A 25,545-nucleotide genomic window follows, 5' to 3' on the forward strand; every position below is an offset into this window, starting at 1 on the left:
TTCTTCCTGGGTCATCTTTCTGAGTCTGCGTGCACTCTTTGACGGTGGGGCAGGGGGCTGTTCTCTTCCCTCTCAAGTTAAGTGCGGCAGTGCGGTCGGAGAATGCAAGTTCGTATCAAAGCATTAGGGAAAGTTCTCAAACTTGGCATTTGTACCTACTGATGGGTTACATTAATGGGATGGGGGCTTTTGACAGCCAGAGGCAGAAATTCCCTTGAGTTACTTTTGTGGAACGGGGCATTTATGGTAAGGATGTATGTTGACTGACATTAGGAACCAGCTGTTTTCCCATTCTCTCATGGGCCACATTGTCTTTTTCTCCTGTTGATTCTTCTCTTTATCTGTTTTCTTCTCTTCCCTCTGCAGATAGAATTCTTTGACTTACTTATAATTTCCCCTCCCTCATAAGTTCAACTCTCACCTGTGTCTATGGGCCTCATTCTAAATTCCAAACTTAAAGCTGCCTTTCTGAACATTCACTGGCTCATCTCTTTATTTTCTGAATGAAAGACCTGGCGTATTATGGATTTTAATACTTGTGTCTCCCACTAGAAGAGGAGAGTTTCTTGAGCTTAGGGATGATATCTGTATCCTTTGCCGTTGGGTGCTTACAATGCCTAGCACAAAATAGGTACTAAGTAAAAATGTTATCAATAAATAAAACATGCAAAGAACTATCTGAAATTGACTAATAAGAGGAAAGGTTTCTTTTTTTGAGGGGGAAGGGCCAGAGGGGGGAAGAAAGAATCTTTTTTTTTTTTTCTTAAGATTTTTATTTATTTGAGAGAGAGTGAGAGAAAGAGAAAGAGCATGAGATGGGGGAGGGTCAGAGGGAGAAGCAGACTCCCTCCTAAACAGAGAGCCCAGTGTGGGACTTGATTCTAGGACTCCAGGATCATGACCTGAGCCGAAGGCAGTTACTTAACCAACTGAGCCACCCTGGTGCCCGAGAGAGAGAATCTTAAGCAGATTCCACGCCAGGTGCAGAGCCCGACATAGGGTTCAGTCTCATGACCCAGTGATCATGACCTGAGCTGAAATCAGGAGTCATTTATTTGCTCAGCTGACCGAGCCACGCAGGTACCTGGGGAAAGGTTTCTACATGAGCTGAATTGGCTGAGTCCTCTCAAACGCTAGTCGGTTTGGACTGAAGTCACCTATTCTTTGCGTAATTACTAAACATTTGCCACTGTTAAATATTTCTCCCTGACTTTCAAACTGCTCTGCAAATTAAGGTCAAAATGTTCAGTAGGGATCAATGTGATGAAAACATTCAAATAGTAAATGTTGGGAAAGAGATCGTTGCCATGGTGACTTCTGCTTGAGGGAAGCCTCTCACCAACCAGAGTGAGTCAGCTAACCTATCACCAACTCATAGTTGTCCAGTTGCCACGAACCTACAATCCAGCCACAGTATCTGTGCTGATGGCAGTAACCCTGTATTTGATTCATTAGTGGAAGGTTCTTATTTTGGCAAAATGAGCTTGTAAAAGTAGGTAGGTAGTGGCAGAGGTGGTGCGAGAGGGAAGGTGCGAATCCAGCTGTTGGAAGCTGGAAGTGTGTTTTCTCTAAGCTATGGGATGGCTTTTCTCCTTGTGAGGGGCCACGGTTTCTGGCTGTCCGTCCTGTGTGTGTTCCCAGCCATACTGCTGTGATGCTGAAGTGCCGTTTTGCTGCTTTGTGGGGGAAAACACTTCCTGATTAGAGGCTAGATGTGGGACAAAGCCCTTACTGACAGAAACATGGATACCAGACACTTCTTGTGTGACACTCCTTCCTCCCCACAATTAAATACTCGTGGGCCTTGTTCTTTTTTAATTGTTTCACACAACGATCTTTTGGTAGCAGAAATCACCCTAATGTGGTTTTCTGGCATTAATCCTAAACCTTCTTTCCATATTGTTTTATCATGAGACAGAAAATATTTTCACAGGCATTCTGAAGATTCTCTTAGTCAATGTTATTCCCTTCAACATAGTTACTTTGGCAGATGAAATGTTTATTCCAATGATATGGTCATTGCCCAGAATGTTTTAGAACTCCTCTTTCAATGCCATTAACTTGCTCCTCTTGTATTCTCAAGTATCATTGAGCTCCTTAGGAATCTATGGATAGATATGAATGTGTTTTTGCTATATTCTACATATGACGCTGATACAGTCACCTCATCTTTTACTTCTAAACAGTGGAAGATCTGAACATTTAGTGAGCACTTCTGTTTTCTTGTCAATGTCAATGTCCAAATTTGCACTTGGTTAACTGTGGAGCACCTCACTTGACTTTAATTTTAGAACCTGCCAGTCCAGCCCCTCAAAAGTGATATTTGCTCTTAGATGTTGGAAATGCTAGTATCTGGGGGTGCCTACGTGGCTCAGTCATGGGTCATCTGCCTGCAGCTCGGGTCATGATCCCAGAATCCTGGGATCGAGCCCCACGTCTGGCTCACTGCTCTGTGGGAAGCCTGGTTCTTCCTCTCCCACTCCCCCTGCTTGTGTTCCCTCCCTTGCTGTGTCTCCCTCTGTCAAATAAATAAATAAAATCTTAAAAAAAAAAAAGAAATGCTATTATCTACATTAAGTGGAATTTTAGGTTTCATTGCCTAAAACCTGAAGCCTAAGTAGAATGGTTTTTTTGTCTTACCATCTGCAGGAGATGTTTGATGTTATACTGGATGAAAATCAGTTGGAGGATGCGTGCGAACATCTGGGAGAGTACCTTGAAGCTTACTGGCGTGCTACCCACACTACCAGTAGCACCCCCATGACCCCTCTGCTCGGAAGGAATTTGGGCTCAACTGCGCTCTCACCATATCCCACAGCAATTTCCGGGTTACAGGTATTGTCACTTCCTACCCATGTTTTTTTATAACCTTAGGTTGAAGATTCTACAGGGAACCTAGTTGGGATGAAGACTGGATAATCGTTAATGTGAAGAGGGAAACATGGGTGGGCATTATATATATATATATATAAAATATTACCTCACCATGGTCTACCCTAGGCCAATTTACCCACAGTGACCCTTTCCACAGAACTTTGCTCTCTGTTAATGTACGATAACTTTTACTCAGACAAATTAATCCCTCCTGTGTCTAAACTCTGCCAGGGCACTCACTCCCTACTCAGTGCAACTGTCCATTACTTCTCCAGGTCACTTCTTAAAGATGATACATTGGTGGTAGGGTAAGCACCATGGCAAGCGAAGTCAAGTGTTTTGGGACATTTGGGCCTTTTGTCTGCCCTTAATTAATCCTGCCCTCCCAGACTGCCAGGCCTGTCCCGGAGCTTGCTCAGTACAGAACGTGGACACGAGCAGAGCCACTCTGTTCAGAAACAGTGACAGACCCCTGAGTTTTCTTGGGGGTGTGTGGGTGTCCATCTTGGCCAGTAGCGATGGCAGGTGTCCTTTAGGGAAGTTGGGGATAAGTGCAGGAGAAGAAAGTTTTTTCTTCTGCTCTTCTAGTGCTGTACTCAGGGCTGGGTGTGAAGAGCTAGAGACATTATGATACAAAGGGTCTTTTGCCTTCTTACATCAATTATTATTTACCATTTATCAAGCACCTGCTGGAATGTAACCTAACCCATAGCTGGTTAAGGAACTTGTAGTCTGTTGAGCCATCTTGTATCGTGACTAGTTTTATATTCATGGATTATATTGATAATCATAACTGTAGATCACATAGACTTAACTCTGAGAGAAAGGGCACTCTCTAAAATGCTATTCTAAACCATATTACTTTGCTGCAAAATTTCATCTTTGTAAGCAAAAACCTGCCCTACAAATGAATAGTTTTTGAGGCTGGAAATGAACATGGGAAATGCCCTCGTGTAATATGTGGTATATTTGTATGCACCAGGACTGTTTCTTGCCTGGTTTCACTGCCTCTTTGCTAATCCAAGTGTAGACATCTCCACTGACTAGTTTGGATTGGCTCTGAATTATACTCGGTGGGATGAGAAATGGATGCACAAAGCAATATGCTTCTGTAGTGTAGGTTAATCAAAATGTGATTTGTTTATGGACAGGACACTCCGGACTCCTCACCTCTCAGACATCCCCCTGCAGTGTTTCTCCCAGCTTCACTTGAATTAACATAGTACTCTTTATCCTGGACCCAATCTCTCTTAGTGACCATGGGTATTTAATTGTTAGACTCTGGCTGGGGTTAAAGGCATAGGCTATGCCTGCTGAATGATTTTCCCACCCTGTGAAGGTGTCACTTAGAGGAACTGGATCTGGGTCCTTGGTCTCATCGGGATCCTGTTTCTTTTTTATTTTTTTTTTTAAGATTTTTATTTATTTATTTGAGAGAGAGACAGTTAGAGAGAGCATGAGAGGGGAGAAGCAGACTCCCCATGGAGCTGGGACTCAATCCTGGGACTCTATCCTGGGACTTGATCCCGGGACTCCAAGATCATGACCTGAGCCAAAGGCAGTTGCTTAACCAACTGAGCCACCCAGGTACCTGGGATCCTGTTTCTTAACTGAGGTGACCTAAATAGAGAGACACAGCTATGATACATGTTTTCCCGTGATTTGAAGAAAAATGTTGAGTAACGGTTTCTGAGCCATCAAATAAGTGTTTGACAGTATCGATTTCAGTTAGTGGTATTAAAAGAATTTAGTTTATATCTGAAGGTAATTTTTGTGGGACATTTTAGTTGAGAAAGTGAGAATTATAAATATTGGTTAGCCAGCTTTAGAATTGTATATGCCTTTGGAAAAAATATTGCTGAGAGCCTTAACATTTATGTATGATGAAGAAACAAACACATTTGTTTATGGACAGCACAAGTCCTAATTTCATGAAAAATTTTTTTAAAGGTAGGAGGAACATTCAGCTAGATAAAGGTGAAGTGTATGACTTCGGGAGGAGAAGGATTTTATCAGTTCAAGAGAAATAAAATAGCAAATGCTATTCTGAACTTTATTTCCCAAGAGTAAAGTGATCCTCATTTTTGCAGTAGAAGCGGAGTTATTAGGACTTCCTAGATGCATTAAGTTCCATTCAGCAGTTAACTGTCAATTGTCTATTTTTAATAGGAAGCATAAACATATAGCATTATGTAATTAAATTCATAAACTATTTGCATTTTAGTATCTTTGCATGTTGTGCCCCAAATAAAACAGACCAGATCTTTTGACTAGATCATTTGTACATCAAAATGTTTTATTAAATCAGTTAGCATGTTGTGCAGACCCTACTGCTATACGTACATTTACATCTTCTAGATGAATGAAATGGACATTATGTAATCAATGAACTTTCTGCTATTTTTAGAGTCAGCGTATGAGGCACAGCAACCACTCCACGGAGAACTCTCCAATTGAGAGACGAAGTCTAATGACTGCTGATGAAAATTATCACAATGAAAGGGCTCGGAAGAGTAGGAACCGCTTGTCTTCCAGTTCCCAGCATAGCCGAGATCATTACCCTCTTGTGGAAGAAGATTATCCTGACTCATACCAGGACACTTACAAACCCCACAGGAACCGAGGATCGCCTGGGGGATATAGCCATGACTCCCGACATAGGCTTTGAGTCTGCAGAAGCAAACAAAAAATTCATCTGTTGACAATTTGCCATAGCACTGCTAGGATAAACCAATCATCTTAACTTGGCAAGTACAGCATAGTATTTACTGTGCTTATGGGCTGTTGTCATTTGAAGCTAAGTAAGGGGCAAAAAAAAAAAAAAAAAGTACATGATGCCCTTAAGTCTAGATGGTTATTAGATGCCCAGTCATATAGATATTTTTAAGCTCAGCATTTACATAACAGTACCTTTTGTTTTCTTCATTAGATTTAGACACATCGATTTGTAATTTTAGGGTACTTATCAAGGCACATATAAAGTAATTTCCCATGCTGGAAATTCCAAATGACCAGTTCCAGTTGGAACCAATTTATAAACCAATTCCTGTTGGAATTTGGGCAAATCGACTAGAAAGTCTACTTGAGCATGTTGCAGTCAATTTAAAAATTTGAAAAAAAAAAGCCACAAAAAAACCAAAAACCTAATTAATAAGAAAGTCAAAATACCAAAAGAAGCCAACACCAAGTATGGTATTTATTTGCTGGAAGCTAAATTTACACGTAAAGTTGGAATGTATAAACATTTTAACATATGTTAATGTTGACAGAATGGCTTTTCAAACTTACCAGAAGTATCGATAGTGCCAAAAAAAAAAAAGCCCACCTCAAATTAGTGCAGAAATTTTACACTCTCCTCATATTTTAATATTTTTGTTTCTTTCCTGGCACAGCTATTGTATTCAAAGTGTTTTGCCTTTTGTTTAGTCACCACTGTTAGCTTGTTTGAAGTTGGCAGAAAAAAACTCAAAATTTCTTTAGCAGTGAGAGAGAATAATACAGAGAAACCCAATCATAGCTGGTCATGGGAAACAGAAAACCGGGTGTTGTTTCCCCTTTCCTCGCTCTGAGCACAACTATATACATCCAGGAATCTGGAGTCAGACAGTAAGGATGGGCGCAGATCCTCCCGAGTGCGAAGCTAAACATCTCCAGATGGGAATTCATCTTTCCAACTTCCCACAAACATGGGCCGGTATTTCCTGCCAGCACAATCGCATATCTTTCCATTGCTTCATTCAGTCTCTGTCTTTGAATATGTGAATGTTCTAGCCCTTCCCCAAATTCTTTATAGTCATGCTAAGAACTTTTGTTTTACATGGAAACATTCAATTTTGATATTGAAAGCTGCATTTATGCAAAATGATGAAATGAAAAATGTGAAAACAAGTGATGAATTTAAAAGCTTGCAATAAAAAAATAAACTCAATAGATTCAGAGTATATTTGTTCACTAAAACTACAGCATTTTTATTTTCAAGTATTATAAAGAATTTGGAGATTGAGCTGCCTTATTTCTAATGAACACTCCTCTTCACCTGTTGAGTCTTGACAGTTTTTCCAGTGGCTAAAATTACAGAATTGGTGACCTTCTATCTTATATTATCAAGGAAACCTTAGATTCACTATGATCCAAGGAATTATTGAAATTGACCCTTTTATACAATACACAGATATCTTTCAGGAAAGGCTCTTGTTTCTAAAAGTCCACAATGCGTGCATTTTTCTAAAGCCCCAGTAGGACAAGGCATAAAAATCCCTTTCTACCAGTACATGTCATGAAGCCTATATTTGGAAAATAATAATAATTGATTTCTATTACCTTATTTCCCTACCACGCCTTTCATTATTTAGGCTTTCAAAACATACACCCGTTAAATAATTTTCCTGACCATGAAAATAAATTCCATATTCGTGAATAGTTAAACATATTTTGAACCCCATCATGACCTCCCTCCCCTCCTGTTCCCTGTGCATACTCCATTACGAACCTGTTTAGCTATGACGAGGATGTCTATAATTATGTAAGTTATCGCACATATTTGATACAATTGAATATAGGGGCTCAGTAAATTCTAAAAGTTAACATGTGATACTGGCTTGTGAGTTTCTTTTGTCATCTAGTGAAGCTTACAGAATTTTCAGTTAAGACATTTTAAAGAGCTGTATCCATTAGACACTTTACTAAGCATTTAACCTGCCATTACTGAATACTTTGTTAGAGCACAGAAGAGCATTTTCCAGCAAATGAAAATATATTTATTACATGTACAGCACATATTTGCATGAGAAAGAGAACATTAGCCAAAACATTTTTCTATATGCTTTACTGGTTTCTTGTTTGTGCGCATTAAAGTATTTAATTGCAAAGAGTGCACCAAGGTGATAAATTTAGACTAGACAGCTGTTCAGCTTTTTCTGTAGTAGCATTAGCAATCTGGTCACTTAACTACTTTAAGATATTTACATTTTATGGCAGGTAGCTGCAACAGCATTTACATATATTTCCTAGTCAGCGAGATTACCATATTCTTTCAATTTTTAAAAATCACTTGTTTTTAAAGCCTCTCAAAGCCTTGTTTCTAAGTCTTCCATGTCATGCTGATAAAGAGAGGTCCATTCAATATCTGTGCACAAAACCAATTGTCATTTACCATCAAGTGTCTGTACCTGTTTTGCTTTGCATTCTTATTCAAAAGCTAACAATCTTGGAAAGGGTATAATGTATATTTTCTTGATGGATATATTTAAAATTTTACTTTGATTTGGCATATTCTTTTCCATTCCTTTTGTAATAAGTTTATCTTCACCAAGTAAATAAGAGATATACATTTTCCTTTTTTTAAAGTGTTAGAGTTTACTGTGTAAATGATACTAAAAATACAGATATATACTAAATGAAAGTTTTATTTTTGCCAAGCATATCAAGCAACTTTGAAAAATACATATTCCACAAAATACTTTGTTTTTAACTGATTTTATTTCAAAATAGCAAATGATAAGCAGGAGAAACGAGTCTTACAATGTTTTGAGGCTGTTTAACCTTGTATAAATCACACATTCTGTAACTTCAGTATATGTAATATCAGAATATGTAAGTTACATATTCTGTAATTTCAGTCTGGGAACATGTAACACTGTAGACTCACGTGACAATGTGAAAATGTAGTTCTGGGAAAAAAGAAAATAGAATTTGTCAGTCCTGATGTTAATTCTCAAGGCTATAATGTGACTCCAGTATTATAATCAACAATGTTATCTTGTTTACTCCAATATTTAAAGCAACACTTGGAAATGTTTATAAATGACTGATGATTCTCTCTTATATTTATACAGTTCTATTGGAAAGCAAATTGAAATTAACAATTTGGACTGATAGTCTTTCCTAATAAGAGAGTATGAATTATGTGACAATATGTCATTGCACTTAGTCCTTAATGAAATGAATTTTTTAAACATAAGACAAACTATAAGAAAAGTATTTGTTCCCTTTGAAGAATTTGTTAATTACTTTAATTATTATTGTTGTTGTTTGCAAAATGTATTTTTGGAATGTTAACCTCTTTTCATACCTGCATACTTGAACTTGTCTTTTGTGTGGGGGCCTTAAAATTCATAATAGGAAGCAAGGGCACTGAAAGGGAGGGAGAGAAGGAAATTATGCCAAAAGATAGTTTGCAAATTTAAACCATGAATGAACATATCATAAAATGTTGTTGAGACCCAGGATGTCAGTCAAGAATGTTTCTAGGTAACCTTAATTTGCATGCCAATGTATTTTTTTAGTTAAACAATTTTATTTTGGTATTTGCTAAAAAATAAAAATGATGTAATGCCACTGTAGGAATTGCCCTATATATTAATATTTATACTACCTCTTCTCTAGAGAAGACAATCTGTCTTTAAAGAGAAAAACACTTTTCAATAAGTAGTGATCAAATTTATTACTCTTACTGCTAACCTAGCTGCAAAACTAAATGCATAAATTCTTAAAATATACTTTCCCTTTAATTTTTAGACTGTTTCCAAAATACTCTTGTCACCCTTCATTTCTTCCATGTTAGTGAAGTTTTCTTTGAATTGGTTCACAGTTTATCAGGACACAAGGTTAATTTAAGAAATCAGTCATCATAGGGAATGAAACAAATTGCAAGGGAGTTGTCTTTGTGTGCAATTTGTTATAATACCTAGCTCTAAGCCTAAAGAGTAGATCCAGAAACTTGATATTTCAGCGCAGCTGGTTTGAAAATTCAAATTTTATTGATCCTTAATGTCTCCTGTGGACAGTTAGCCATTTCCTACATAAGCATATGTATTATCATAGAATCCCATGTCACTGAAACAAACTTCATATAAATGTTCTAAATAAATGGGAATGTACCCCTTATTTCTTTTATATTTCTGCCTTTGTGTTTCATGACAATGTTGCATGTTGTTTTCTTTTTAATTATATAAAATTTATCTTTGAATGACTATATGAATGAAAACATTATAGCAAATTATGTAATAAAATTTGTTTTCTTAGTTCCTCATATCTTTAAATATTGTTAATACTCTGTTACTAAGTGTGTCCAAAGGTCAGAGAACAGGCCACCTCTTTTACATAATTATGATCAAACCAGTCAATACAATATTTGTCCTCAGACAACAAGGATAACTTTTTTGTTGTTAACTTAAACAGTCGAGTTAGTCAAATAGTGAAACTGGTTTATATGGGCAGAGAGCTACAGCAAAAATTACTTTTTAAAGTTTTCTTCTTTTATTAAAATGAACTTTCTCAAATGAAATACATCCTCTTATAGCAACTCTTTTTATCTACTTGTGGATGGTTTAATCCCAAATGCTTCCTGTAATTGAGGGACATTATGAGAAGACTAGAAAATATCTCATCAGATAAGCTTGAACAAGGGCTGTAACTCCCACTTACCCTAAGAAACTTTACAAAGAAGAGTGAATAGCAAGTGTTGGAGAGTCATAGGTACATATGAAACTTTCCTTTGTTCCTTTTGAAGTATGTAAAATGTTTGCAGAAAGATGGTAGAAAATGTTACTAATGAATTTAGAGTGGTCTGGGGAGTATACTGATGCATCCTCTTTGAAAATTATAAGGAGTTAAAAGGAGAACTATGTAAGAACCCAAAGTGGCTGGCCTCCAGCTTTTCAATACTCTGTAAGTGTTCTTGGTTGTGTTTTGAACACTCAAATTTCTCAACAAATGGCTATGTCTTTATTTATGTATTGCCCTACTTGCATGCCATTTTCACACACTTTTACCTGAAGTCGGTGTGAATTCTGTATGCATAAGGGATGTATCGAAGATGCAGAATCATTAATGCTATATTGTTGCATACTATTTTTCATATGCCTTACGATATTTTCTGGGACGTTATTAAAATGAAAGCATTTTATTGCCAAAATAAATCTATGTTGTTACTTCTTATCTGCATTAGCAGTAGAAAAATAATGTAGCAAAACATATATTGTATAGTTCAAAATCATAAAAGATATATATTTTGCCAATAATATGAAAATAGATTGAGGAGAAAGAAGCACATTTGTTATAGCACAAACTTACAAAAAAATCCACTGTTAAATTTGGCAGTCGTATTTTTTAAAAGGATATAGATTTAATTCTAAGTTTTATCAGATTTATTTCATCTACCATCTTTTTAACTTGCTGCTTGATACTTTTCCAGCAATTTACTTCATAGCCTTGCAATCTGTTGATGTAATTTATTTTACTTTAATTCCCTTGCATAAAACTTATTAAATGTTATTTTGTGATAAGACTCATACTATATTTACTGTTCTTATTTCTGCTCCTTCAGTAACAACTACAAAAACTAATGGTACATGAGCTTATACGGCTCTTCTAAATTTTGGACATGTTTGAAATGCTTTATATTTTTCACAGCCTAAAGTCAGAATGATAAATAAAGATGTCCCAACAACAACATAAAAGTAAAGTATTTAGGGATTCTTTCACTTGTTTTGTACTGAATACTATTCTGAAACACAAGTTAAAGCTATTAGCTTTTTTTTTTTTTTTTTGAACGGGTGGCGGGAGGGAAAACCGTAACTTTACTAATACTAAAAATAAATAAGGCAAGCTGATGTGAAAAGATTTTACCAGTTATTCTGAGGGCTGTTGATATCCCAAGCTATTGCTATATCTCCAGGCACAAAGTGGAAAAAAATATTGCCTTCGTCAAATAAATTTTTCCTTTCTTTAAATTTTAGTTATTTATTTTAATAATTTACACCCTTTTATTTTTCTTATATAGGTAAATGTGTAGCATTCTACAAGGCATGCTGGGTAAAATATACTATGCAAATGTGTACAGTGCTGCATGTTTTGTTCTCCCTCTGCTTTAGTGGCTTTAAAGAAAAAAACGTGTTGTTATTTTTGTGAACAAAAACATTTAACAAAGAAAATGCAGAGTGCATGCATAGAGTATCCTAATTTCTATGGATTTGTTTTATGGAATTTAAATGTGTACAAACCAACTGCATTAATTTTTTCTTTTATATAATAAATGAGAAAATACCGAAACCAGCGTTATACTCTGCTTTATATTATTCTAGAGATAGTTATATTATTTTAGAGGTATGTTCCTTCCTATACCTCTTGCAGGGAAAAAAAGTCTAAACATTTGCTCTCACAGCCCAGACTCAATTTAGTGATGATTTCCTGAATACTCTGCTAGGTACTATGGATTATTGCAAAAGAGTATCATATTAGGAAGAGTGCGTAAATTAAAGACACACACCAAAAACAGAATATATTAAAATATATGTGCAAATAGGATCAAATAGAAAAATAAGCTAGATAAACTAGAAATCCCTAAATGATGAATGTGGGAGTTATCAGACTTTCCAAAAATATCCTGTATCCATAAGCATTCCATGGATGGCATAAAACTTATGACTTGGTATTTCATGTGCTCAGTGTCAGGTGATCATGCTATCACTTGATTGACATTTGACTTTTTCTCACTGCAGTGCACAAGAAGTTCAAAAGAAACGTGTACTGTGTTGATTATTATCCTTGAATTAACATTATGCAGTGACTTTTTTTTTTTAAGATTTTATTTATTTGAGAGAGAACATGAGCAAAGAGAAGGTCAGAGAGAGAAGCAGACTCCCCATGGAGCTGGGAGCCCGATACGGGACTTGATCCCGGGACTCCGGGATCATGACCTGAGCCGAAGGCAGTCGTCCAACCAACTGAGCCACCCACTCGTCCCATGCGGTGACTTATTGCAGCCAAGTTATTTCACAAACATTATCTCATTTAATCCATCTGGCTATCCTGGAAGATAGGGCAGAGATTATTAGACCCAACTATAAATGAGGAAACCAAAGATCATTGTAACTTTTTTCTGCAAAGCACTTTTACCTAAAAATACATATATCAAATGCTTTTAAGCTGGCATATGAAACAATGCCGGGAATACAGTAAATGTTGACTGAATGAATGGTACTTTTGTTATTGGAGAAATATTATATAGGGCTGTCCTATCAAGGCATTTCAACCCACAATCCGAAACTCCCAAATGGAAGAATTGCAGCTCACTGCAAGGGACTCCTTCAACCTGGCCATGTGCCTGAAACCACCTCTCTGGTCATCAACACACTTCTTCTACTAGGATGGGTTGTGGAGAAACATCTTGTTATCCTGTCCTATAACATGCAGATTAGTATAGCGGTTAGACTGGAGGCTGTAGCTCTTGCCACTGTTCAAAGCCTAGAGCAGGCAGTAACCAGCTTTTAGCTTGAGGCAATAACTTAATTTGCCCGAACTTCAATCTGTTTTTGTAGAGCAATTTTCCTTGTGGTTACAGGTCACATTCTCTTGTTTCTTTGTATGTCCAGTAATTTTGTTATTGGATTTGCTATATTGTAAATTTTCCATTGTAGATGACTTGATCCCTAAAGAATGCTGGACTGATTTTAACAGGCAGTTGTAGATGGGGTTGAGCCTGTCACGATTTGTTTTGAAGCTCCTTTAGGACTGGTCTAGAGTAGGACTTTTTTCTTAGTCCCCTTCTAAGGTCTCTGAACTATCTACTGAATGTCCCATATATGTAGTGCGTACTCTTCACTCTGACTGAAGGGAACTCCAAATGATTCCTGGTCCTTAGTGAGCTCTAGGAATTATGATGTTTCACAGCTCCCTGGTATTTATTTTTTCTTAGAAATTGCCATTGGCCAGCCTCATGAGGTTTCCGGACAGGTACAGGTTGATATGCAGCCGAAGCCTCAATGGCTCAAACCAAGTGGGTTTCTGGAGCTTTTCTCTGTAGAGTGACCTCCTCTCAGCTGCTCTGATTCACAAATTCTAGCTACCTTGATCTCTTCCAGCACTGATTCAACTCAGGGAGACTGCCCTGCTTGACTCAATTCCCCTTCAGTCCTTGGCTAGGAATTGCCTCCAGGCAGAAAATCCAGGTAATGGCTAGACTCATCTAATGTGTGTCTCTTATCAAGGATCACAATCCTGTGCTCTGTGTTGTCCAATATCTGAAAACAATTGGTTTCTATATTTTATCCAGTTTCTTATTAGTGATAAGAGGGCAAGTCTAGACCATCTATTTTTTTTTAAGATTTTATTTATTTATTTGAGAGAGAGAGATCACAAGCAGGCAGAGAGGCAGGCAGAGAGAGAGGAGGAAGCAGGCTCCCTGCTGAGCAGAGAGCCCGATGCGGGACTCGATCCCAGGACCCTGAGATCATGACCTGAGCCAAAGGCAGCGGCTTAACCCACTGAGCCACCCAGGCACCCCTAGACCATCTATTCTTGTACCTCGAAGCAGAAGTCTCTTTAATGACATTTTGCACACTACTATAATCATGGATAAATTCGTCTTTAAAAAAATTTTTTTTAAGAAGTTTATTTTCACAAATAGCTTTGTACCACTCAACAGACATTTCCAATTATTTCCATAGTAGTTCCATATTTGTATTTCATACATAGATTCTATACTTGGAAAATATTGCATTAGGCAAATTCCCCTTTTATTCTTTTACCTTTTTTTGAGAGACACTTAGAAAATAATCTGTGAGACCAAGCCCTAACTTTGCAAGTTAATATGGATATGACAACCATTTAATAAGTGGACAGATATATGTGGGGAGTTTGCAAAATGTCTTAGAGCTGCTAAAATCACCACCTGCAGTGTACAGGAATGGAAATATTAAAGAGTTGATGTAAATTAGTTATGCAAACAATACCTTTGCTCTTCTAAAAGCCTAGAGAGTACTTTATTATGTAAATATAAACATAACATAAAATAGATTAATATAGTAATTTTCCTTCCCTTTATATGACCCCTCTAACTCTGGCTTTTCAACTGTAAGCCCCCCCAAAATCAAAGGACTTTTTCTTGCACAGTTTTTCAAAAAGAAACACGTTTTAGTCATCAATATTGCCTGTTGCTTTACAGGTACAAATTTTCTAGCTCAGTTAAGAACTGTAGACTCTCAGGGCCTTACTCGTATTTTCTTGTATATCGAGATATTTTATAACTAGTAGATGTGGGGTGAAAAGATGTCAGCTTTTGAAGTCAGAGTGTCAGAACAATCCAAAATGCCTTTTACAGCTTCTCCACTTCTTTCTCTTTTTTACCAAGATTTAGGAGAATAGAAGGGATGGAGCTGTTCAGATTTCTTTGTGAAAGTGAAGTAAACACCTTAGTCTTCCCACCACCCCCCCCCCGCCCACCTTTTGCCTTTAACAAGACTAGAGACTAATTATCAGATTATCAGATGACCTTGTCATCAGATGACCTAGAATCAAAGTGAGACCTTAGAGACAAACCCACTGCTTCTCCATTTGCGAAAATAGAAGCACCACATGGAAGTAGAACTCTGGTATCACGGAACCTAACGATTCACTGTTGTAGTTTTCAACTAGATATCCCATAGCAGAAGGTTGATTAAATACACCGTGACACTTGCCTAGCATCGGACATAGCGATTCTAGGTGTACAGGCAAGAAGACTGGAAGGGCAAAGAGAGTATTTGACCAGGTGTTTAGCCAGTTTGGAGTAATGGAAATTGCTGCTGGAAAGGCTAGTTGGGGACGTATTCTGGAGAAAAAAGATTTTCTAAGGTATTTGGACTCTTCTGCTCAAACAGTTTTAGTATTTTTTAATATAGGAGGACGTGATCAAAACCGTGATTAGGGGCAAGACGGACTTGAAAGTGGAGGGCGATGGGAAAGGGAAAAACCCTGAGGTAGAGAGGCTTCCGTCAGGCCACTGCTCTAAGTGGTAGTGTAGATAACGCCACTGGCTTCAGCTGAGGTCAGCCACAGGCGGTTTGAGCCCCGCGAAGCTTCCCTCATAGAACCCCACCCCTTGCAGGGCAAGAATGGAACTTCTGATGTGGTGCGTAAGAAAGACCGTGGATGGGCATTGGGCACTCAACGTATTTACATTATGGCTCTGTCGAGGCAATGCCGGGGAAAACAGAAAGCTGGCGAGGACGTTAAAACAAGCAAGCAAGCGGGATCTGTCATAACCGCAGCCCGAACTACCTCGATCCCCGCGCTCACTCCCGCAGCCTACAGGTCGCCTCGTTACACAAATACAAGAGACCTAGGCGGGCGCCGTTCCCCAGGCTCCGCCCCTCTGGCCGCGCGCCTGCGCCCTCGCGTCCCAGCCGTCTCGCCTCTCTCCTCCCCCGCCCGCGTGGTCGCCGCCGCCGCAGCCGCCCGAGAGGAGCTGGGGGAGGACGGTGGCCCGCGAGGCTCGTCGCAGACAACGCGGCGGCGATGTCCGCGAGCCAGGCGAGTGCCGCGGCGGCAGCGGCGGGGCCTCGCACGCGGCAGGGCGGCCTGGGCTTCGGCCTCCCTCCGGTTCCCAGGAAGCGAACTGGCGGCCAGCGCGGGAGCAGCAGCAGTAGCAGAGGCGGAGGCTCCGGCGCTTCTGCTGCCTCCCCTTCAGCCTGAGCCGGGGGAGGCCAGGCGGCCCGGGTGGCTGGAGGGGGGTCCGCTGCCCAAGAATGGGAATTCTCTTCACCAGGATATGGAGACTCTTCAATCACCAGGGTGAGAGGCGCGGGCTGAGGGCGTACGGGTGGGGGATAGGGTCAGCCCTGGCTGGCGCGGTGGGTTTGCTGGGGGCGGGAGGGTCTCCGAATACTTCCGGATTGTGGGCGGTGCGGTCGCGCGCGGGGTCCGCGGAGGGTCGGGGCAGCGTGGATGCGGGCCCTGGGTCTGTTCAGTTCCCACTCCCGAGTTCGGGAATGGTTTTGGTTTGGTTTGGTTTGTTTTTATCTTAAGGGCTCTTCTTGAAAAAGCCATTCTGCAAATGCACCCATTGCTCCGATTTCGATTGGAGTCGAAAGGGTTTCTTGCCCCCTGTCGGACGTCCCTGAGGGGAACGGCCTGTCCTGTCCTGTAGCTCTTTTTCCTCCAGCAGTTGGGTTTGGAAACCACGGAGAAATGCTGGCTCTCGGGTGAAGGTTATAGGTTATGGCCCGAGCCGCAACACTGAGCGACGGAGGGTTGCAGAATGCGGAAACCATGAGGAATCGCTCGTGTCGAATACACCTCAGTTTTATGATCCCTCCCTTCACCTCCATTCCCCCTTCTCCCCCCCCCCCCCGCCACCCCGCTTTGGGGAGACTAATGCATCCTGGTGGGTGATGGACCGCTCTCCTTTTTCCATGTTTATATTTGTGTGTAAGGTTAATCCTACGATTATATTTGTGTTGATTATTTAAGTAGAGGCAGTTTGGGGGGGGGCTGGATTAAAAATGTTGAAGTGTTAAACCGGAACCATTTGGAAACTTGCCATCTGAAATATTGGTTAATATAGGTAACTAGCAAGTCACCTATATTACATAGGGATGCTCAAGTTCATCAGAACTCAAAACACTGCCTCAAAATGCCTATCGGGTTTATTAGAATTTGTTACAAAATGAGTGTCTAGAACTGAGGAAAGAGGATAGAACTTTAACAGAAGACTCCATAGTCATTGAGATACAATAGAGTTAGTCATGTCCATTTGTTTCTTTTTTAGTCAAGTTGGGTGATTTGTCATTTTTGCTGTGAGTAACTTAAGTTTGCTTTTCTCTCAGGTAAGCAGGTACTGGTGTCAGATCCCAAAGTTTTCCAGTAAAGACTTAAATGAGTGGTGGCATCTGTTATGTACAAGATATGCCCACTTCTTCATGATCCAGCTGCTCCTGTAAGGTGATGGGAGAGGAGCAGAACTAAACTTGTGTATGATTAAAAAAAAAAAAAAATAGTGTAGATCACATGATACTCCGTGGAAGAGCAGTATTTCAAATGATTTTTCTGATATGGGGATTTTTCCTAGAGAAAACCAGTTTTAAATTGCACTGTCTCTGGTTAGCTTTTTTTGTTGGAAGAGGGGAGGTGAACCCCAGTCGTTTATTTGGGTCTAGATGTTCTCAGTGTAGAACGCCAGGGATCTTGACTCGGGGACGGTGGAGCCTACAGTCTTGAAAAGGTAATCTCTAGGTCTCAAGAATGAAAACCTAACATGGCTGTAAAATTGGCGGTGTAAATAGTAGATAGGATCTATTCTAGTTTTAAGCTCCATAATCTTTGTATTATTTTTAGCGAAGATAGTATTTCAGGCTATCAAATTTATGAAATTTATATTGCTTGTCAATTGAACTCTAGTCCTGCAAGAAGAATGAGCTATCTCCACTTTGTTTCAAGTCAGTGATAAAATTATTTGTGTTTGTAACCTAAGAAGGAATTAGAGCTTTGCCAAAAGCTCCACGTAGGTAGGTAAATAATGAGGATGTTATTGCATTGTTACTACTAAAAATTGCTAATAACAGTGTCTTGTTGCCTGTATTTTGTGGTTATTTTTGATTGGACACTTATATCAGTGTTGGGAAATAAATAGAGGAACTAATGGAGTTAAGTTTTAGAAATTTAGATGTCAAAATATTGTGAAAATGTGAATAAACGATTCTAAATGATGTGGTTGTCATCAGTAGGGTCACTTTTCAAAATATTCACTATTAAATCTAATGTCAGATACTTGGTGGTCTTTTTGTTTCTTTTAACTTGGAAATCTCATATATTTTATATATGTAAGATGTATCTTGGATGCTTTATTTTACCTTTGGAAGATACATAACACAATCCTATGTCCTTTTCACATATAAACTCTTGGAAGGAAGAATTTAGGGGATTGCAGAATTGGCCATACTGATGAAACTTAAACCATACCATATCTCTTTTTTCTGAAACACCTTTAGAATAATTTTAGGTTTAGTGTAGCTTGGTCAAGTGCACAGTGAAAGCTAATTGCATACTGCTCAATCTTGAAAAACCAGAGGTCACCTCTAGGTAATGTTTGAATTCAGTAGATTATAAACTTTGTCCTAGATGCTGTTATATGCATTATTTAAAGAAAAAAAAAATGTTTCAGTGTTCTTAGTAGCTATTTTTTTCCCCTCAAAAGAGGAAAGTGAGGTTCTAATGATTTTTTTTCTGGGCCACATGCCTGGTAAATGCCAAATTAAAACACTGAAGAAACATGTTGCAGATAATTGGTCTTATTAAAGAAGAGATTGGTGGGGCACCTGGGTGGTTGGGTTGGTTAAGCGTCTGACTCTTGATTTCAGCTCAGGTCATGATCTCAGGGTTGTGAGATGGAGCCCAATATAGGGCTCTGCACCAGCTCTGTGCTGGACATGGAGCCTGCCTAAGATTCTCTCTCCTTCGGCCCCCTCCCCGAAAAAAAAAAATAGATTGGTATGATTTTTTTCTTCGATTCCCCCCCCCCCCCCGTTGTTTCTTGGTTACTAAACTCTAAGTCTTTATTACAGTAGGGCTTTGAAGAGTTGCCAGTTGTATCTTTTATTTATTGATTGATTTATAAATAATTTTTATTTATTTATAAATAATTTTTATTTATAAATAACTTATTTATTTTAAAGATTTTATTTATCTGATAGCAAGCATAAGTAGGCAGAGCGATGGGCAGAGGAAGAGGAGAAGCAGGCTCCCCACTGAGCAGAGGGCCAGATGTGGGGTTCTGTCCCAAGACCCTTAGATCACGACCTGAGCAGAAGGCAGATGCTTAACCAACTGAGCCACCCAGGCACCCCACCACTCGTGTCTTAATATAGAAGGGCTTGTGATCCGTGGTTTATTAAATATTTTTGAGCACCTATCGGTGCCAGGAATTTTTGTAGGTGTTGAGGATAAAGCAGGGAACAAAACACACAAATCTTCCTTACCTTTATGGAGTGTTCATTCTAGTGTGGGGAGACAGAAAATAAGCTAACTTCAACTCTGTAGAAAATAATCGCTGACTTACGCATGGTTAGGGTCTAAGTGTTTTGCAGAGTTTAGTTGATTTAGTCTTTACAACAACTGTATGAGAAAGATTTCTCCCCATTTTACAGAAACAAACTTTAGGTAACTTGTTTAAAGGCTCTGCAGTTAAAAGAGATAGACTTGGGATTTTAATGAAGTCATCTAGTGCCATAGTTAGTTAGTATTCTTTAATAACAAACAAAAACTGTCTTTGTATGATAAGGATTCACTTTAGCTAAGCTTAGGTGAACTATGAACAAGTTGTGAAATTTCCTTATTGATAGCTTGTATTATTCTTCTGACTGGTTCTTAGGAAGGGAGTAAGTTATAAATGAATGTTGATGAAGCTATCTGTCCTGCTGGAGCCTGGGGCTGGTAAAGCCACTTCTGCTGCTGCTGTTTTTTATTGTATGGAGTTCAGATATGTCAGTAGCCGAAGGGATGGACTATGACAATAAAATTTAGCTCCAGAATCATCCTTCTTGCATGCTCTGTGGATATGAAACTGGATCCCTCAAGTATTTTTCTGTTGCCAGCTGGTGCAATATTAAGCTTTATGAGTAGATGGCATTGGAGGGACATTGCAGGACGAAAGAGTTTTTCTTCCTGGGTACAGTGCACTTTCAGCAGGTTCTGCCCTGCTTTAGGAGCATTGAACACCTTCTCTAGTGGCTGGCTCCTGCACTCGTAGTGGTTAGCAGCTGCCAGCAATTTCTAACACCCACTTCAGTTGAGTTCAGCAGGAGGCCCTCCAGTAAAATACCTCTCAATGAAGTTTTCCCCAACACCCTAGAGGGAGAATTTCCAGCGAGATCTACAGGCAAGTCCCCACAGCTACTTCTTGCGCCATTCAGTGAGCCGCAGCCAGGCCCCAACAAGGTCTGCATCTCAGTCTTGGGAGGTGGGGGGAAGCTCCATTTCAGCTGGATTCTCCTTGTATTTGTCAGTCCGATACTCTTTATTAGCCAATCCCTCATTACTTTGATCCTCTTTAATAGTTAATTTCTGTACATTGGACTTTGCAAGTTCAGATTATTGTGTGGTTTCTCTTTCCTGATTGCATCTCTAATTTTGTCATGTCATTGCTTTTCTTTTTTTTTTTTTTTAAAGATTTTATTTATTTATTTGACAGAGAGAGATCACAAGTAGACAGAGAGGCAGGCAGAGAGAGAGTGAGGAGGAAGCAGGCTCCCTGCTGAGCAAAGAGCCCGATGTGGGACTCGATCCCAGGACCCTGAGATCATGACCTGAGCTGAAGGCAGCGGCTTAACCCACTGAGCCACCCAGGCGCCCCATGTCATTGCTTTTCATTCAGCAACCTCTTAGTGCGAAAGAGTTGTTTTTTTCCTGAAACTTCACTGCCATTGTTATAAATAGCAAGTTAGTTTTCAAACTTTTTTGTTGATGATACTTTCAGATTTTGAAAATGGAATTTTTAATACAAAATGACTTGATCACATATTTCCTTTCCAATCTTTGTATCTTCCAGATCTGATTTATTTCTTCCTACTCTGTTAAGCACATGTTTTATTCCAGACTCTGCTAGGGACCGGGAGGATGATAGAGAACATGACGAACGGATTTTTTTGCTCTATGTAAGGTAAAATTAGGGTTTCATATAGTTTGGATATGAGGTGAAAATCAAGAATCAGAATGGCTCTCAATTTCTTATCTGCCTTAGTATTTGTGGTTTTTGACTTTGGTGTGATTCACAGAGTTAGAAAACATCCAGGTTGACAGTGACATCTTTTCATTTAGTTTACTGGCTGGTAGTTGGAGGAATATATATATTGACTTTTGGAACCTGGCAGTGAATGCAACTGGTGGGCTGCCTGGGTGAGTAAAAAAGAAATGAAACAGAGAAACAACATTTTCATGACAAAATAGTAAAGTATTGATTGGGAAACTGAAGGCTAAATAAGATAATTCAGAATTCTTTCTAAGCATTGTAACAGGGGGTAGTTGTTTGGCCTTATCTGAGTATAATTTTAAGAATGCTGTGGCATAGATAGTCTAAAAGAAAAATAATACTAAACACTAAACCTGTAATGAATCACATGCATCAAAGAATTAGAATAGCCAAAAGTTTGGTTACACTTGCCCCTAATAACATTATCTCTTAGTATGCATGTTCTGTTTTAGGTTTTGTGGAGTATTTGTTTTGGAGTGCCTTATAAGACTTTTTGGCTGCAAATTTAGGTTTTGTATAGAATTCTGTTCCATCATGGTAATGGGAGGAATAGGCTGGGGTGGCGAAGGAGCCTAAGGATTTCCAAAGGAAGTTGATACGTATTAGAAAGTCGGAAAAATCTAACCCTGTTGTTGATAATAAACTGGCTTTTTTTTTTTTTTTTAAAGATTTAATTTACTTGACAGAGATCACAAGTAGGCAGAGAGGCAGGCAGAGAGAGAGGAAGGAAGCAGGCTCCCTACTAAGCAGAGAGCCTGATGTGGGACTTGATCCCAAGACCCTGAGATTATGACCTCAGCCGAAGGTACGGCTTAATCCACTGAGCCACCCAGGCACCCCATAAACTGGCTTCTTAACATGAGGTTGGCACCTTTATCTTTGAGCCTATTACACACCTTAACTGACTGAGCCATGCAGGCTCCCCTCTTTCTTTTCTTTTTTTTTTTTTTTTTTAATATTTTATTTATTTGACAGAGAGAGATTCACAAGTAGACAGAGAGGCAGGCAGAGAGAGAGGGGGAAGCAGGCTCCCCGCGGAGCAGAGAGCCCAATGTGGGACTTGATCCCAGGACCCCGAGATCATGACCTGAGCCGAAGGCAGCGGCTTAACCCACTGAGCCACCCAGGTGCCCCCCCTCTTTCTTTTCTGTTAAAAATATTTTAACTATTTTTATTTTTATTTATTTATTTATTTTTAAACCTTATATGTTCGGTACATTAGTTTGCATTCCTTTGATGGACTGTACAGTGTCTAGAGTTCGGTGAAATGTTTGCATGTTTATGCATTTTTGGTGACAAATGAATTTTATTGAATTTGTAAAATGAAATACAAGAAAGGTTTCCAGTTTGTAGAATGGTATGACCGGCTTTATTACTTCCCCTATCACCGTCTTTGATCCTCTTTTCTCCTGTTTTCCAGCATGCCGACAATTCTCATCTTGTACAATCCACCATACCTTTTCTCCCCAGTGTGCTTTCTTTATTTCTAGGCACTACTGAAGAAAGACTTAGAGCTGTTTAAATCTTTATCCATCACGGGTTATGTTACCTAATTTCAGCTTACTGATTGTCTAGTTGATTCTATACAGTGGCTGTAAAAATCCCATCCTGTCCTCAGCCTGCGACTAACTTGTGTTAATGAGAAAATGGAATCCTCTGGTATGAGCCTCTTCTTGCCATGTGCTTTTTTTCCTCAGTTTGTCGATGTCTGTGTGTTTTTGCATAGTGGTTGTGTTCACAGCAGTTTTGTCTTGTTTATCATATTCATCTTATGGTCAGGTATGATAAAGACTCTTTCTGGGGCGCCTGGGTGACTCAGTCGGTTAAGCATCTGCCTTCTGCTCAGGTCATGATCTTATGGTCCTGGGTCTGGAGCCCTGCATCAGGCTCCCTGCTCAGTGGGGAGCCTGCTTCTCCCCTCCCTAAGCCTCCCCTCTCCCCATGCGTGCTCGAACCTGTGCACTCTCACTCTCCCTCTTCCTCTCTGTCAAATAAATAAATAAATAATCTTTCTTTAGTTCTTTTGGGGGGGGGGGCGGTCCTAGTTACTCCTTCCTTATACAAGTAGAAGGAAAGTACTGTATTTGGAATCAGGAAGTAAGTCCCATCCGGGATAGCTAAACTAAGGAGACTGCTATAAAAAACAAAACCAGGTAAGTTTTCACCTTAAAAGCTGTCATTTTAGAAGGCCGGAGAGCTTTTCTACTGTTATGTCCGCTATTACTCAAAATACATATTGAAATAGCTTTTAGAATTTCCTTAGAGACATCTTTAAATTGTTCCTATCATTTAAGGATCATACCTCATTTATCAGCAGCAATATAGCTCCTGTTTTTGCTTTTACTTTATTATGCTGAAATAAAAATCAAGTGGCTCTGGTCTCTCTTTAAAATCAAAATCATCTTCAGCAATTAAAGGGTTCTGCCATCACTGGGAATGCTCCAAAACAGTGTACCTCAGGCTCTGAAAGCAGTTCCAAAAGAAGAGTAGCAAAATATTTTGAAAAATGGTAGCATAGTTAGAATAACAGTTTAACCTCTCTAAGTGATTAAGGACTTTGTAAGAGATAGTGTGCTTTTTTGTATTTGGGGTCTCTATATGTGTTACTTGTACACACACATTTTTTAGTCACTCTTTATAGTTTTTTATGATAGATTCTTGCCTATATTTGTATTGTTTGTTTTTGCTCCTATTTTGTACTTTTTAGAATTTTTTTTTTAATTTTGTTTATTTATTTATTTATTTATTTATTTGTCAGAGAGAGTGAGCGCAAGCACAAGCAGGGGGAGTGGCAGGCAGAGAGAGGGAGAAGCGGGACTCCATCCCAGGACCCTAGGATCATGACCTGAGCCAAAGACAGTTGCTTAACTGACTGAGCCACCCAGACATCCCTAGAATGGAATTTCTCACATTGGTCAGAGTAATTGTATTTTCTTCCTGAGTATTGGCAAGTCTGTCCGAATTTAGTCCTGTAGCCAATACAATGGGGGTTACAAAAGGTATTCCTGAAACTAAAAATAGCTGACATTTTGAGAATGATATATATATTTTTTAAAGATATTATTTGACAGGCAGAGATCACAAGTAGCCAGAGAGGCAGGCAGAGAGAGAGAGAAGCAGGCTCCCCGCTGAGCAGAGAGCCTGATGCGGGGCTCGATCCCAGGACCCTGAGATCCTGACCTGAGCTGAAGGCAGAGGCTTTAACCCACTGAACCACCCAGGCGCCCCGAGAATGATATATTTTTTAAAGATTTACTTAACTTGAGAGAGCCATGGTGAGGGGGCAGAGGGAGAAAATCTCAAACTGACTCCCCGCTGAGTGCCCCTGAAAATGATATTAAAAATTAGTATTCAAGTAGGAAGCTAAAAGCTTTTATCCAAGTCAAAGTTTAGGGTAAAGCGTGATGTGAATTCTGCTTGATTAAAATGTTCATAGTGCTTATATTAATAGACCTGAAAAAGCGATAGGCCATCAAAAGAATGCTTAACTTGGGGACATAGAAAAATACAGAGTTAAGGACTGCCATCCCATTTGAAAACTGGGCACCTGGTGGCTCCATCTCTTAAACATCTGGCTTTTGATTTCAGCACAGGTCGTGATCTCAGGGTTGTGACATCCTGATTGAGCTCTTCAGTGGGCTCTGCGCTCAGCAGGGTCTCTGCTTGAGGATTCGTTCTCTCCCTCTCCCTCTGCCCCCACTCCACTGTGTGCTTGTTCGTTGGCTCTATCTAAAATAAATAAGTAAATCCTTTTTAAAAATAGATAAATAAATCTTAAAATTTTCCAGGTGGAAAGATGCCTTGCTTAAAAAATCAGTAGTCTTGGGGCACCTTGGTGGCTCATTCATTGTGTCTACCTTCTGCTCAGGTCATGATTGCAGGGTCCTGGGATCGAGCTGGGAGCCTGCTTCACCTTCTTCTTCCACCTGCTGCCCCACCCCCACTTGTGCGCGCGCTATCTCTCTCAGTCAAATAAATAAATAAAATCTTTAAAAAAAAAAAAAAAGATTTCAGTAGTCTGGCCCTGATGCAAGTATGGCCCTAATGTGAAGATGGGTTTATCTACTCATTGTAGCCTCTAAAAGACTGCCTTTGATGGGATTCTGTGTTCTCGAAGGAGTCTGATTTTAATTCAGCCACTCTATTACTTTTTCTTAAACTGCACTTGT

General features: G+C 39.4%; 2 protein-coding genes and 1 long non-coding RNA gene across 7 annotated transcripts in view; 2 read left to right on the top strand and 1 right to left on the bottom strand.

Moving 5' to 3' along the window:
• CACNB4 (calcium voltage-gated channel auxiliary subunit beta 4) overlaps positions 1 to 11,925 on the top strand; it is a gene marked incomplete at its 5' end in the record, with an annotated part of 250,066 nt that extends 238,141 nt beyond the window's left edge. For 3 of the 5 annotated variants that reach the window (XM_082689936.1, XM_082689938.1, XM_082689937.1), the window contains 2 exons: positions 2,650 to 2,835; positions 5,282 to 11,456. In XM_082689936.1, the coding sequence (XP_082546062.1) occupies positions 2,650 to 2,835; positions 5,282 to 5,542 (447 nt within the window). In that variant the 3' untranslated portion in view covers positions 5,543 to 11,456. Of the gene's footprint in view, positions 1 to 2,649; positions 2,836 to 5,281 lie in introns of all 5 variants that reach the window. The other 2 variants (XM_082689935.1, XM_082689939.1) reach the window with 1 other exon arrangement.
• The window catches only part of LOC309843934, a 1,014,078-nt gene that overhangs the window by 415,672 nt on the left and 572,861 nt on the right, over positions 1 to 25,545 (bottom strand). The window lies entirely within an intron of this gene.
• ARL5A (ARF like GTPase 5A) overlaps positions 15,842 to 25,545 on the top strand; it is a 31,825-nt gene continuing 22,121 nt past the window's right edge. Inside the window, exon 1 of the mRNA XM_082689952.1 lies at positions 15,842 to 16,425. Within this exon, the coding sequence (XP_082546078.1) occupies positions 16,380 to 16,425 (46 nt within the window). The 5' untranslated portion in view covers positions 15,842 to 16,379. The remainder of the gene's footprint in view (positions 16,426 to 25,545) is intronic.

Source organism: Mustela nivalis (genome assembly GCF_964662115.1).
Source record: "Mustela nivalis genome assembly, chromosome: 11".
NCBI classification, from domain to species: Eukaryota; Metazoa; Chordata; class Mammalia; order Carnivora; family Mustelidae; genus Mustela; species Mustela nivalis.